This window comes from Haliotis asinina, chromosome 4 (assembly GCF_037392515.1).
Source record: "Haliotis asinina isolate JCU_RB_2024 chromosome 4, JCU_Hal_asi_v2, whole genome shotgun sequence".
NCBI classification, from domain to species: Eukaryota; Metazoa; Mollusca; class Gastropoda; order Lepetellida; family Haliotidae; genus Haliotis; species Haliotis asinina.
In genome coordinates, this window is record NC_090283.1 from 6873575 (window position 1) to 6889476 (window position 15902).

Below are 15902 nucleotides of genomic sequence, written 5' to 3' on the forward strand. Positions count from 1 at the left end.
ATGCATGGAGTCTTTGGGGCGATGCTTTTAATGTGTCGATCACTGTCATATATCTTAAGAAAAACAGTATTTAGTGGGAAAATGGATGGACTGGGTGCTAGCCATGGCATGACTTGGATGTTTTGCTGGACATACGTTTGGCCAGTCAATGTGTAGCAATTGTATATCATCTTGTACGATGTTAACATCCATAAAATGTTTATTAGGAGGTCTCGAAACGTCGGTGACCCTTCTCAATTCACAAAAGAAAAAATTACATCCTAACCTGAGTTATCCAGTGGTGTCCTAACTAACGGCACGTCTGATTCAAATGATGCGCAGTCAGTTGTGAGGTGACAGGTGGACAATATGTTGAAGTGTACAGCCGGAACATGTATTCTTAGATCAGCCGCCACTTCCAAGCCGTTTTTATCGTCACTGGTGGTTTTCAGTCGCTGACATCGTTCTAGCGTTTCTGTCCTTTTCTGGACTTGCATCGATAATTAACCATGTGTGTTTCTTGGTATCTACATGCTACAAACTTCCTACTTGACAGATGTGGTCATCCACTAAAGAAAAACAATCACAGGGCCTGAATCGTTGTCATCAGGCTCAACATCCACAAACTCGTAGTTGTGTGCCTCCCGCTGATTTTCTGGGCATTCCGCCTGTACATCATCGGCTTCATCCCTGCAACAGAAATTATATTGGTGTTTCTCAACATTGGAAACACAAGACTGGTTCTTTGCTGCAAGACAGTGTAACTGTAAGACTTTATTTCTTTACAAATACAGTCTAATTCACAATATTCTGTCTTACTAATGATTTATCTTATTATCTTAGTCGATATTTATCACCTGTCCTGTTGAAGAAACACTATGATATCTAAATGGCACGTGGAAAACGTCATTTTAGCGTGCAGTGCTCTCGCATCTGCTACATAGACTCGACCAGTAGAATGAATGCGTGACGTAATGCCCTTGACAATGTATTTAACCATCATCACAACATGAACCCTTTCAAGAAAAGTTTCAAAACACTATTTGAAAATTAATCAGTGTAAAATTAATCAGTGCTGAGTTTACTTAAACGTTGTGTTGTCATGTACACCCTAAGGTAAATGCATAGGAAGCCTTCTTCCACATGCACTACACTGTTAAGTTTGGGCGCTTGAACTAAACGTGAAGTTGGTGTGTTTCAGCACCCTTGTTTTTCGCGGTTTTTGGCAATGTTTCACTACATACAAAGTCAATCAGTTTTGAATGTTCTGCTGTCTTTCACGGTATGTTCCAAACATGTCGTTTAAAATGCCCATTAAGTAAACACAAAATTGCATTTGCCTTAGAGTATTAGGGTGTTCCCATACCTTGTTTTCGTAGTATATGTATATATGTCATGAGCAGCCACTGGTGACTGGATATAGGGCACTATACAAATGTACCTATTAGTCGTTAATAAATATTATATAGCTGGAACATAATGTATATTCTCTATACAAGGTCGTGGAAGCTATAAGGAAAATTATGCGGGCACGTGTATTAACTTCTCCATTTCTTTCTTACATAAAAACTGCTCAGGAATTCTGTGCTTAAACGTCTTACCTGAACATGTTCTGACTTGAAGGCAGACCTCCAAAGGACAGTCTATACTACACTTAGATGCGCATGTTTGAGCTGTATTATTACATCCTCTGATGCAGGTCCCTCGTGTCCGATCACATACACCGTCAAGACAGACCTTACAGGAGATGTTGCAAAATGCCCCATAATATCCATTCAAGCAACTTTTCACACATGATCCGTTGTTCGGGTGACAAACATCATGGATGCAGTTCTCGAGACAGGAGCAGTCTGCCCCAGCATAGCCTGGAGCACAACCAGCTGCACACGACCCTGACTCAGTGCAGGACATATCTGCACACTTCCGGTTACATTTAGAGGAGCAGTTTTTACCATACCATCCGTGAACACATCCGTGGACACAGTCTCCAGTATTGTTGTCGCATTCGGGGTTGCAGCTGATGGATGTATTTTGATTACACTCCAAGACAGAAACTGCAGTTTTGTTGGGTCCAGGACGACATTTTTCACTGCACACCTTATCACACCAGTGACCATAGAAGCCAGATTTACAGCCTTCGTCACATCCAGACACACATGATCCTGCACAGTTCTCACATGACATCTCACACTTCAAACCCCGGTATGGATCATGACAATCGTTGCACATTCCTGTAGATCTGTTACAGGACTTACATCTCCCAGAGCAGTTCTTACAGTCAAGGCCATAGTAGGAGTCTACACATCCAGAAAAACAGGAAGCAGAACCGAGGTTGCAGTATCCTCTATCACATCCACCTTCACACACTGCACACTGTGTCCCAGGGTTTCGGCATGGTATTGTGCAGCTTGTACCTCTGAATCCTGGAACACATCCGTCAGTGCAATACTCGATGCCTGTGTTTGTAAGTTCACACAACCGACGTTTACATCCGCTGTTACATACCGACGTGCACTTCCTACCATAGTATCCACTCTTGCATGGTGCCAAGCATTGTCCATTACTGTTACAGTCTGCACAGTGCTGACCATTACTGCATGGTTTTGCTAAAAACAATAAAAAAATATTACAGTTAATATTGACACGATTAAGGTAGAACTGATAAGTATATATTTGTATCCAGTGACTTGCTATGGGATGTATATTTCACGATATATAGACAACTTCGTAACACCTACACTTGAAATAGTCTGTGTGTCCATCACAAGGGATAAATTTTCAATGTCAAAACTGTTTTGGATCTTTTTACCAGTGTTAGTTCTCATATACTTATTGTTTTATTAAAAGAAATTGATTTTATGATTGAATTGTGATTAATATATGTTGTAGATAGATGTATTTTAGTGATTGGTAGTATAAATTAGCAACTGGTATTGTTAGTGGCTGTATCCTCAAAGGGGGTTAAAGTATCGTAAAATTATTGTTCTCCTGAGAGGGTACGTAAGTCCCAAAATGTTCACAGTTTCATTTTTGCTTACCAGGTTTTAAACGTAGTATATTTGTTCTTTCAAAATTTGGCTAAACATTCGTACAGTCGCCAGCGGCTGAATGGATGGTGAAAATCCAACTAGGGTCAATGCAGGTAGCAAAGGTACTGTAAGTCCCCATGGACCCTGGTATGGTGATCTACCTTCAGTTGTTGGCGGTATATAGCCTGTTTTTATAATGTATCGTCCTCTATGGTTAGACAGTTTTAAATATCTGTCTGTGATAGTCTGTTTGCTTTACTGTCCTTCGTTGACAGATATTTTACCATTTTCTATTACGTATGATATTAATGGTTCTCGTCACGATATGGCTGAAATATTGCCGATGTGACGTTAAATTTTAACTCGCTCACTCACTCACTGAAATAGTCTGTGAAATGTGAGTGAACAATTTATGCTGGGCAATTAATAGTTCGTTAAGCGTAACTTAAATCGTTAAGCGGCATCCTGTGGACTCAATTGAAAAACCATTTGGCACTAGACAGAAAAAAAAATATACGTACACAATATAATATGTAACTAGAATTAAGGCATTACACACGGAGAGACACACACATGTGGCCCTTTTTACTCAGTCAAATTTAGAGTATTTGTAAATGGTATTGCAAGTCGATATATGTCCTTTTGAAAAGTAGTGTAAGCTGAAGTGTAAGTCATACACCTTTTCCAGAAATTATAAGGGAAGTCTTTGTTGACATGACATATTAGACAGCAGAAGGGAAGAGAATACTGGATCTGGATGATTTCGAAGTGGGTGTGAGTAATGCAAAAACTTTAGCTGATAATTATGACGCCCCTCAACCGTATACAGGACTTTGACGAATGTTCAGTCAAGAGGTGAGATTGAGCAGAAGACGGACAGGGAAGACAAGGAAGTTGGTGACTGGTGACTTGATCAAACTGTGAGTAAGGCAAAAAAGTGAAGAAAGTTGTGTCTATTTTCTCCGAACAGTATGAAAACAGTGTGAACTAAAGACACCGTAATAACTATCTCTCATAACAGTCCAAAACGCTACCAAAAACAGTGGCTGTCGGACAAAAATCTTTTAGACTGGCAGAACTAGAGCCAGATCTTAACAGTTGTGAGAATGTGTGGGGACTATAATGAAGGACAGAGTAAACCAAAATGGACTTAAAAATATTGAGGCTACGGAGAAAGAAGTGGTCGAACATTGATATACACTGTCACAGGATTTTCTACAAGCTTTGATCGGAAGTTTGCAAAAACACACCCAGACGTAAATTGTAGGACAAGGAGGCCACACAAAGGACTGAAAAAACACTTTGACTGCAAGAGAATCATATCGCAACTTATTCATTTAAGTACTTGTAAGTCATTTAAACATTTATAGTTGATATACATGCTTTAGATATTTGCCGAAACAACTATCTCAATAATTTCTGGAAATATTGACGAAACAACAAACACATAGCAAACTTACCTCGTATATTCAGTACAGGGAGTGCTAAACACGAAATCACCATAGACCTCAGGAGGTGTCTAAACAAAAAATAATATATGTTCATATTCCATAGATCATTGTAACAAGCGAATTTTAGAAATTGTATGACCTTTTTATATGTATCATAATAAGAAACGTTTGGAAGTGAAACCTTATATATTAAGCCTACTCACGTGTGACGAGATGGAATCATGCTCAATGTCGATGAATCCGGTTGATTGAGGCAACCTAGTTTATCAACAGCAGTCGCGGGCGGATCAGAGTAATATTGCCAGTTAACTGCTATCTTCCGTTTAATGGGAAAACTGAAATTAACCAGCTCATGAGCATAATACACGAGAGCTAATGAAAACAGTTTTTCCATAAAGTTTGGTTTGCTACTAAACCAACGTTATTCGCCTTTGTTGCAGCTGGTTCAGAATTAACACGTATAGCACACGTATATGCCTTGATTATCGTTATAGGCCTGTAGCTACCTTACTCAATCCAAGTGAGGTTATGTATTCGACCTGCATGAAGTCGTGTGTTCCACGCTTATGAAGCTGGCACTCTCTGATATAACTGTAGTGGTGCACAAGGGGTATTGAAACTAACTGGTTCACCGATACAAACTTATTACCTGCAAATGACGCGCGAGATGTACATATAATGCGTACAGCATTAACACCGTTGCATTTCGTCCACTCATTGTGGCATTCGTTGTGATTACTGACGTTGACCTGGTTATGAAACATCGACGTTCACACGGTGAATCACTAATATTGTCAGGAGGTCGACCGCTGATTGAGTTGTTTGAAAACATAGAATAAACTTAACAAAACTTATGTTTGGTTGATATAAGCATACGTTTCACATGATGCATGTTTCGTCGTGCATGTCATGTTTCGTCATGCATGGCATGTTTCGTCATTCATGTCATGTTTCGTATGATCTGTACTTTGTCATCAGGAACTGGTGTAAGAATATCAGTCTATCACAACCGCATCTCCTAATGAGTAACATTCAAATGTTAAAACAACTCGACAACTATTTCTTTGTAGATTGTTCATTATGATATCCACCCCATGGCCTTCACTGTCATTTCGATTCGTGTTCATACTGTAACAGTACAGGAATATTGAGATCGTGTAATTCATTCATTGAGTCTTGAATCACATTTATGCACACATGTACTTAACTGTTAAAGATCATATAATGAAAATCATATAATGTATTCATATAGCAGAGAACAGGAATTGTAAACTGACGCTGATTGGTTTCTTTCATGCAATCACAATGTACTGTCAATGCAGGCAGCGCCAGGACTGTCAGTATTGCAAATTATGTAATATCGGTCACTTGACACAATGGCCTTTAGTTAGTGCTGTCAGTGTATACAGTCTCATATTGACAACTTGATCCACTCAGCTCTAGTCAGGGATGTCATAGCATACAGTGTCATGTTGGCAGCTTGACACTGTCAGCTCTAGCAAGGACTTTCACTGTAACACTGTTATAGTACCCAGTTTCCACATTCAGTTCTATCCAGGATTGTCAGTGTGTACAGTGTAACACTCAACGCTTGACACTGTCAGCTCTAGCAAGGACTTTCACTGTACCACTGTTATAGTACCCAGTTTCCACATTCAGTTCTATTCAGGATTGTCAGTGTGTACAGTGTAACACTCAACGCTTGACACTGTCAGCTCTAGCAAGGACTTTCACTGCAACACTGTTATAGTACCCAGTTTCCACATTCAGTTCTATTCAGGATTGTCAGTGTGTTCAGTGTAACATTCCACGCTTGACACTGTCAGCTCTAGCAAGGACCTTCACTGCAACACTGTTGGAGTACCCAGTTTCCACATACAGTTCTATCCAGGATTGTCAGTGTGTACAGTGTAACACTCAACGCTTGACACTGTCAGCTCTAGCAAGGACTTTCACTGTAACACTGTTAGAGTACCCAGTTTCCACATTCAGTTCTATCCAGGATTGTCAGTGTGTACAGTGTATCACTCAACGCTTGACACTGTCAGCTCTAGCAAGGACTTTCACTGTAACACTGTTAGAGTACCCAGTTTCCACATTCAGTTCTATTCAGGATTGTCAGTGTGTACAGTGTAACACTCAACGCTTGACACTGTCAGCTCTAGCAAGGACTTTCACTGTAACACTGTTATAGTACCCAGTTTCCACATTCAGTTCTATCCAGGATTGTCAGTGTGTACAGTGTAACACTCAACGCTTGACGCTGTCAGCTCTAGCAAGGACTTTCACTGTAACACTGTTAGAGTACCCAGTTTCCACATTCAGTTCTATCCAGGATTGTCAGTGTGTGCAGTGTAACACTCAACGCTTGACACTGTCAGCTCTAGCAAGGACTTTCACTGTAACACTGTTAGAGTACCCAGTTTCCACATTCAGTTCTATCCAGGATTGTCAGTGTGTACAGTGTAACACTCAACGCTTGACACTGTCAGCTCTAGCAAGGACTTTCACTGTAACACTGCCATAGTACTCAGTTTCCACATTCAGTTCTATTCAGGATTGTCAGTGTGTACAGTGTAACACTCAACGCTTGACACTGTCAGCTCTAGCAAGGACTTTCACTGTAACACTGTTAGAGTACCCAGTTTCCACATTCAGTTCTATCCAGGATTGTCAGTGTGTACAGTGTAACACTCAACGCTTGACACTGTCAGCTCTAGCAAGGACTTTCACTGTAACACTGTTAGAGTACCCAGTTTCCACATTCAGTTCTATTCAGGATTGTCAGTGTGTACAGTGTAACACTCAACGCTTGACACTGTCAGCTCTAGCAAGGACTTTCACTGTACCACTGTTATAGTACCCAGTTTCCACATTCAGCTCTATCCAGGATTGTCAGTGTGCACAGTGTAACACTCAACGCTTGACACTGTCAGCTCTAGCAAAGACTTTCACTGTAACACTGTTAGAGTACCCAGTTTCCACTTTCAGTTCTATTCAGGATTTTCAGTGTGTACAGTGTAACACTCAACGCTTGACACTGTCAGCTCTAGCAAGGACTTTCACTGTAACACTGTTATAGTACCCAGTTTCCACATTCAGTTCTATCCAGGATTGTCAGTGTGTACAGTGTAACACTCAACGCTTGACACTGTCAGCTCTAGCAAGGACTTTCACTGCAACACTGTTTTAGTACCCAGCTTCCACATTCAGTTCTATTCAGGATTGTCAGTGTGTTCAGTGTAACACTCCACGCTTGACACTGTCAGCTCTAGCAAGGACCTTCACTGCAACACTGTTAGAGTACCCAGTTTCCACATTCAGTTCTATCCAGGATTGTCAGTGTGTACAGTGTAACACTCAACGCTTGACACTGTCAGCTCTAGCAAGGACTTTCACTGTAACACTGTTAGAGTACCCAGTTTCCACATTCAGTTCTATCCAGGATTGTCAGTGTGTACAGTGTATCAATCAACGCTTGACACTGTCAGCTCTAGCAAGGACTTTCACTGTAACACTGTTAGAGTACCCAGTTTCCACATTCAGTTCTATCCAGGATTGTCAGTGTGTACAGTGTAACACTCAACGCTTGACACTGTCAGCTCTAGCAAGGACTTTCACTGTAACACTGTTATAGTACCCAGTTTCCACATTCAGTTCTATCCAGGATTGTCAGTGTGTACAGTGTAACACTCAACGCTTGACACTGTCAGCTCTAGCAAGGACTTTCACTGTAACACTGTTATAGTACCCAGTTTCCACATTCAGTTCTATCCAGGATTGTCAGTGTGTGCAGTGTAATACTCAACGCTTGACACTGTCAGCTCTAGCAAGGACTTTCACTGTAACACTGCTATAGTACCCAGTTTCCACATTCAGTTCTATTCAGGATTGTCAGTGTGCACAGTGTAACACTCAACGCTTGACACTGTCAGCTCTAGCAAGGACTTTCACTGTAACACTGTTAGAGTACCCAGTTTCCACATTCAGTTCTATCCAGGATTGTCAGTGTGTACAGTGTAACACTCAACGCTTGACACTGTCAGCTCTAGCAAGGACTTTCACTGTAACACTGTTAGAGTACCCAGTTTCCACATTCAGTTCTATCCAGGATTGTCAGTGTGTACAGTGTATCACTCAACGCTTGACACTGTCAGCTCTAGCAAGGACTTTCACTGTACCACTGTTATAGTACCCAGTTTCCACATTCAGTTCTATCCAGGATTCTCAGTGTGTGCAGTGTAATACTCAACGCTTGACACTGTCAGCTCTAGCAAGGACTTTCACTGTAACACTGTTAGAGTACCCAGTTTCCACATTCAGTTCTATTCAGGATTGTCAGTGTGTACAGTGTAACACTCAACGCTTGACACTGTCAGCTCTAGCAAGGACTTTCACTGCAACACTGTTATAGCACCCAGTTTCCACATTCAGTTCTATTCAGGATTGTCAGTGTGTACAGTGTAACACTCAACGCTTGACACTGTCAGCTCTAGCAAGCACCTTCACTGTAACACTGTTATAGTACCCAGTTTCCACATTCAGTTCTATCCAGGATTGTCAGTGTGTACAGTGTAACACTCCACGCTTGACACTGTCAGCTCTAGCAAGGACTTTCACTGTAACACTGTTAGAGTACCCAGTTTCCACATTCAGTTCTATCCAGGATTGTCAGTGTGTACAGTGTAACACTCAACGCTTGACACTGTCAGCTCTAGCAAGGACTTTCACTGCAACACTGTTATAGTACCCAGTTTCCACATTCAGATCTATCCAGGATTGTCAGTGTGTGCAGTGTAATGCTCAACGCTTGACACTGTCAGCTCTAGCAAGGACTTTCACTGTAACACTGTTAGAGTACCCAGTTTCCACATTCAGTTCTATTCAGGATTGTCAGTGTGCACAGTGTAACACTCAACGCTTGACACTGTCAGCTCTAGCAAGGACTTTCACTGTAACACTGTTAGAGTACCCAGTTTCCACATTCAGTTCTATCCAGGATTGTCAGTGTGTACAGTGTAACACTCAACGCTTGACACTGTCAGCTCTAGCAAGGACTTTCACTGTAACACTGTTGGAGTACCCAGTTTCCACATTCAGTTCTATTCAGGATTGTCAGTGTGTACAGTGTAACACTCAACGCTTGACACTGTCAGCTCTAGCAAGGACTTTCACTGTAACACTGTTAGAGTACCCAGTTTCCACATTCAGTTCTATTCAGGATTGTCAGTGTGTACAGTGTAACGCTCAACGCTTGACACTGTCAGCTCTAGCAAGGACTTTGACTGTACCACTGTCATAGTACCCAGTTTCCACATTCAGCTCTATCCAGGATTGTTAGTGTGTACAGTGTAACACTCAACGCTTGACACTGTCAGCTCTAGCAAAGACTTTCACTGTAACACTGCTATAGTACCCAGTTTCCACATTCAGTTCTATTCAGGATTTTCAGTGTGTACAGTGTAACACTCAACGCTTGACACTGTCAGCTCTAGCAAGGACCTTCACTGTAACACTGTTATAGTACCCAGTTTCCACATTCAGTTCTATCCAGGATTGTCAGTGTGTACAGTGTAACACTCAACGCTTGACACTGTCAGCTCTAGCAAGGACTTTCACTGTACCACTGTTAGAGTACCCAGTTTCCACATTCAGTTCTATTCAGGATTGTCAGTGTGTACAGTGTAACACTCAACGCTTGACACTGTCAGCTCTAGCAAGGACTTTCACTGTAACACTGTTATAGTACCCAGTTTCCACATTCAGTTCTATTCAGGATTGTCAGTGTGTACAGTGTAACACTCAACGCTTGACACTGTCAGCTCTAGCAAGGACTTTCACTGTAACACTGTTATAGTACCCAGTTTCCACATTCAGTTCTATTCAGGATTGTCAGTGTGTGCAGTGTAATACTCAACGCTTGACACTGTCAGCTCTAGCAAGGACTTTCACTGTAACACTGCTATAGTACCCAGTTTCCACATTCAGTTCTATTCAGGATTGTCAGTGTGCACAGTGTAACACTCAACGCTTGACACTGTCAGCTCTAGCAAGGACTTTCACTGTAACACTGTTAGAGTACCCAGTTTCCACATTCAGTTCTATCCAGGATTGTCAGTGTGTACAGTGTAACACTCAACGCTTGACACTGTCAGCTCTAGCAAGGACTTTCACTGTAACACTGTTAGAGTACCCAGTTTCCACATTCAGTTCTATTCAGGATTCTCAGTGTGTACAGTGTAACACTCAACGCTTGACACTGTCAGCTCTAGCAAGGACTTTCACTGTACCACTGTTATAGTACCCAGTTTCCACATTCAGCTCTATCCAGGATTGTCAGTGTGCACAGTGTAACACTCAACGCTTGACACTGTCAGCTCTAGCAAAGACTTTCACTGTAACACTGTTAGAGTACCCAGTTTCCACATTCAGTTCTATTCAGGATTGTCAGTGTGTACAGTGTAACACTCAACGCTTGACACTGTCAGCTCTAGCAAGGACCTTCACTGTAACACTGTTATAGTACCCAGTTTCCACATTCAGTTCTATCCAGGATTGTCAGTGTGTACAGTGTAACACTCAACGCTTGACACTGTCAGCTCTAGCAAGGACTTTCACTGTAACACTGTTAGAGTACCCAGTTTCCACATTCAGTTCTATCCAGGATTGTCAGTGTGTACAGTGTATCACTCAACGCTTGACACTGTCAGCTCTAGCAAGGACTTTCACTGTACCACTGTTATAGTACCCAGTTTCCACATTCAGTTCTATCCAGGATTGTCAGTGTGTGCAGTGTAATACTCAACGCTTGACACTGTCAGCTCTAGCAAGGACTTTCACTGTAACACTGTTAGAGTACCCAGTTTCCACATTCAGTTCTATTCAGGATTGTCAGTGTGTACAGTGTAACACTCAACGCTTGACACTGTCAGCTCTAGCAAGGACTTTCACTGTAACACTGTTATAGCACACAGTTTCCACATTCAGTTCTATTCAGGATTGTCAGTGTGTACAGTGTAACACTCAACGCTTGACACTGTCAGCTCTAGCAAGCACCTTCACTGTAACACTGTTAGAGTACCCAGTTTCCACATTCAGTTCTATCCAGGATTGTCAGTGTGTACAGTGTAACACTCAACGCTTGACACTGTCAGCTCTAGCAAGGACTTTCACTGTAACACTGTTATAGTACCCAGTTTCCACATTCAGTTCTATCCAGGATTGTCAGTGTGTACAGTGTAACACTCAACGCTTGACACTGTCAGCTCTAGCAAGGACTTTCACTGCAACACTGTTATAGTACCCAGTTTCCACATTCAGATCTATCCAGGATTGTCAGTGTGTGCAGTGTAATGCTCAACGCTTGACACTGTCAGCTCTAGCAAGGACTTTCACTGTAACACTGTTAGAGTACCCAGTTTCCACATTCAGTTCTATTCAGGATTGTCAGTGTGCACAGTGTAACACTCAACGCTTGACACTGTCAGCTCTAGCAAGGACTTTCACTGTAACACTGTTAGAGTACCCAGTTTCCACATTCAGTTCTATCCAGGATTGTCAGTGTGTACAGTGTAACACTCAACGCTTGACACTGTCAGCTCTAGCAAGGACTTTCACTGTAACACTGTTAGAGTACCCAGTTTCCACATTCAGTTCTATTCAGGATTGTCAGTGTGTACAGTGTAACACTCAACGCTTGACACTGTCAGCTCTAGCAAGGACTTTCACTGTAACACTGTTAGAGTACCCAGTTTCCACATTCAGTTCTATCCAGGATTGTCAGTGTGTGCAGTGTAATACTCAACGCTTGACACTGTCAGCTCTAGCAAGGACTTTGACTGTAACACTGTTAGAGTACCCAGTTTCCACATTCAGTTCTATTCAGGATTGTCAGTGTGTACAGTGTAACACTCAACGCTTGACACTGTCAGCTCTAGCAAGGACTTTCACTGTAACACTGTTATAGCACCCAGTTTCCACATTCAGTTCTATTCAGGATTGTCAGTGTGTACAGTGTAACACTCAACGCTTGACACTGTCAGCTCTAGCAAGCACCTTCACTGTAACACTGTTATAGTACCCAGTTTCCACATTCAGTTCTATCCAGGATTGTCAGTGTGTACAGTGTAACACTCAACGCTTGACACTGTCAGCTCTAGCAAGGACTTTCACTGTATCACTGTTAGAGTACCCAGTTTCCACATTCAGTTCTATCCAGGATTGTCAGTGTGTACAGTGTAACACTCAACGCTTGACACTGTCAGCTCTAGCAAGGACTTTCACTGCAACACTGTTATAGTACCCAGTTTCCACATTCAGTTCTATCCAGGATTGTCAGTGTGTGCAGTGTAATGCTGAACGCTTGACACTGTCAGCTCTAGCAAGGACTTTCACTGTAACACTGTTAGAGTACCCAGTTTCCACATTCAGTTCTATTCAGGATTGTCAGTGTGCACAGTGTAACACTCAACGCTTGACACTGTCAGCTCTAGCAAGGACTTTCACTGTAACACTGTTAGAGTACCCAGTTTCCACATTCAGTTCTATCCAGGATTGTCAGTGTGTACAGTTTAACACTCAACGCTTGACACTGTCAGCTCTAGCAAGGACTTTCACTGTAACACTGTTAGAGTACCCAGTTTCCACATTCAGTTCTATTCAGGATTGTCAGTGTGTACAGTGTAACACTCAACGCTTGACACTGTCAGCTCTAGCAAGGACTTTCACTGTAACACTGTTAGAGTACCCAGTTTCCACATTCAGTTCTATTCAGGATTGTCAGTGTGTACAGTGTAACGTTCAACGCTTGACACTGTCAGCTCTAGCAAGGACTTTCACTGTACCACTGTTATAGTACCCAGTTTCCACATTCAGCTCTATCCAGGATTGTCAGTGTGTACAGTGTAACACTCAACGCTTGACACTGTCAGCTCTAGCAAAGACTTTCACTGTAACACTGTTAGAGTACCCAGTTTCCACATTCAGTTCTATTCAGGATTTTCAGTGTGTACAGTGTAACACTCAACGCTTGACACTGTCAGCTCTAGCAAGGACCTTCACTGTAACACTGTTATAGTACCCAGTTTCCACATTCAGTTCTATCCAGGATTGTCAGTGTGTACAGTGTAACACTCAACGCTTGACACTGTCAGCTCTAGCAAGGACTTTCACTGTAACACTGTTAGAGTACCCAGTTTCCACATTCAGTTCTATTCAGGATTGTCAGTGTGTACAGTGTAACACTCAACGCTTGACACTGTCAGCTCTAGCAAGGACTTTCACTGTAACACTGTTAGAGTACCCAGTTTCCACATTCAGTTCTATTCAGGATTGTCAGTGTGTACAGTGTAACACTCAACGCTTGACACTGTCATCTCTATTCAGAACTGTTAGTGTAAGTTATACTGACTACTCAACACTTTCAGTTCTATCCAGGACGTTCAGTGTATACACTGGTACATTTACCTCTTGATACACTCAGGTCTAGTCAGGACTCTCAGTGTAGACAGTGTTATATTTATCTCTTGATACAATCGGGTTTAGTCAGGACTCTCAGTGTAGACAGTGTTATATTTACCTCTTGATACACTCAGGTCTAGTCAGGACTCTCAGTGCAGACAGTGTTATATTTACCTCTTGATACACTCAGGTCTAGTCAGGACTCTCAGTGTAGACAGTGTTATATTTACCTCTTGAGACACTCGGCTGTAGTGAGGACTGTGTGTTTATAAACTGAAAGTATCACAGTGTACAAATCTTATTTGAATGTCATTTTCAGAAAAAAAATTTACGGATAAAAATTTCTATATGTCGTGAATGCGACGTTTAGATACAAATTCTTGCTCCGTTCCACTGTCAGACACTGAAGGACCTTCTTCATAATGTTAATGATCATTTAAGTATGGAATTTTTAAATGAAAGAGAATTATTAGATTTATTAGATAAATGTTAATGAATAACTTGTAAACAAATAAATATTTTTACTGGTAGTTTAGAATAGTAACTGAGATTGTTCATTTTTACCCTCCGAAGGGAGGTCAAAGAATTAAAATTATTGTTTCCCTGAGAGGGTACCTAAGTCCCAAATCTTAACTAAATTTAAATTTACCAAATGTTTAAAACGTAGTATTTTTGTTCTTTGAAAGTTGGCTAAATATTTCTTACAATCGTCAATGGCTGATGTGATGGTGTAAATCCAGCTGGGGTCCATGCAGGTAGCAAGTGTACAGGAAGTCCCCATGGTCCCTATTATGGTGATCTACCTTCAGTTGTTGGCTTTCTATGACCTCTGTATATACTGAGTCAAAAAGGAAACGTCACCAAACGTATTTTTTAAAAAAATAATTAACATTTTTTCTCTGATGATACATCTATGTATCCGAAATGGAATCCCTATCTTTCGACCCTAGAAAACGTTAGCAAAACCCACTCAAACCCATCCATTCGTCGTGCAAACGACGTTAGTGCCAAATCAGGTTTTGCACATGCAGTCGATTACGTGATCTTCTCATCGAAGTTTTCTTTATTTTCACGTGTTTGCATTGGCACACATAAACTGAAAAAAATCACTGTTAAACCGATTCTAACGGTACTTTAAATGCCAAGGTTGTCAAATGTGCAACGTGAACGTGCCGCTGGCATGTTGCAAGCGGGAAGATCAGTTGTTGATGTCACAAGAGCAATGTGATGCAGCCGTCGTACTGCGTATGACTTGCGAGGTCGTCTACAACAAACTGGCACCACTTCTAGGCTGCGTTTCACAAAAGCCTCCTAAATTCAGGAGGTCGTAGCCCATAGGCCCTTTGTTTACTACCTTCTTCCGACCTCCCTTACGACCCTCTTCCGACCTCCCTTACGACCCTCTTCCGACCTCCCTTACGACCCTCTTCCGACCTCCCTTACGACCGTTTCACAAAGACGTCGTATCCATGTCGTACCACGGGTTCCTACATCCATGTCGTACATCGTTTAAGAAGTACTTTGTTGCATAGCAACGCATACAGCGAGACCAAACAGGCACCTGCGTATCCTGTTATTAACGAAGTATTTCAAAATAGAAACACAGTTTCAATAACAGTGCAAATGCCATGTTTTTAATTGATAGCACAGATTGTCTTATCGTAAAAATTATATTCTCTCACTAAATTCCATTGAAAATTACAAGATAAAATGTATAAATCAGTTCCATTAATATTAGCAGTTTAAGTATAAGGTTTGAATTAATCGCTGTCCATTAACCATGTTGCCGTTATGTCTACGTTTGATCTAATAACACTAGTCTTGTGTAAAGATTTAACCGTGGTCCGTTACACTAAATGTGTCAACTTCTTTCGTAACTTTTATTCAACCAATTAAAAACTTTCAAAGAATAAAACCGTAAACCCTATATCCACGTATGATGTGATATTGAACAAGGCTAAAGGTAGATACTGGTTTCATGAAA

General features: G+C 41.4%; 1 protein-coding gene across 1 annotated transcript; it reads right to left on the reverse strand.

The window, feature by feature from the left end:
- Positions 1–562: 562 nt before the first annotated feature.
- On the reverse strand, positions 563–14699 carry LOC137282248 (multiple epidermal growth factor-like domains protein 10). Its single transcript, XM_067813981.1, has 3 exons — positions 14624–14699; positions 1581–2585; positions 563–669 (listed from the first exon to the last, which is right to left on the reverse strand). Exons 1-3 carry the CDS (start codon positions 14697–14699, stop codon positions 563–565), a joined length of 1188 nt encoding a protein of 395 aa, XP_067670082.1.
- Between the last annotated feature and the right edge of the window lie 1203 nt (positions 14700–15902).

Coding starts and splice junctions, on each gene's coding strand:
- LOC137282248 (XM_067813981.1), bottom strand. CDS start 14,699: ATGGGGACTTCCTGTACACTTGCTACCTGCATGGACCCCAGCTGGATT. Junction 2,586..14,623: donor CACATCAGCCATTGACGATT/GTAAGAAATATT, acceptor TATTGTTTTTAG/CAAAACCATGCAGTAATGGT. Junction 670..1,580: donor TCAAGTCAGAACATGTTCAG/GTAAGACGTTTA, acceptor TTTCTGTTGCAG/GGATGAAGCCGATGATGTAC.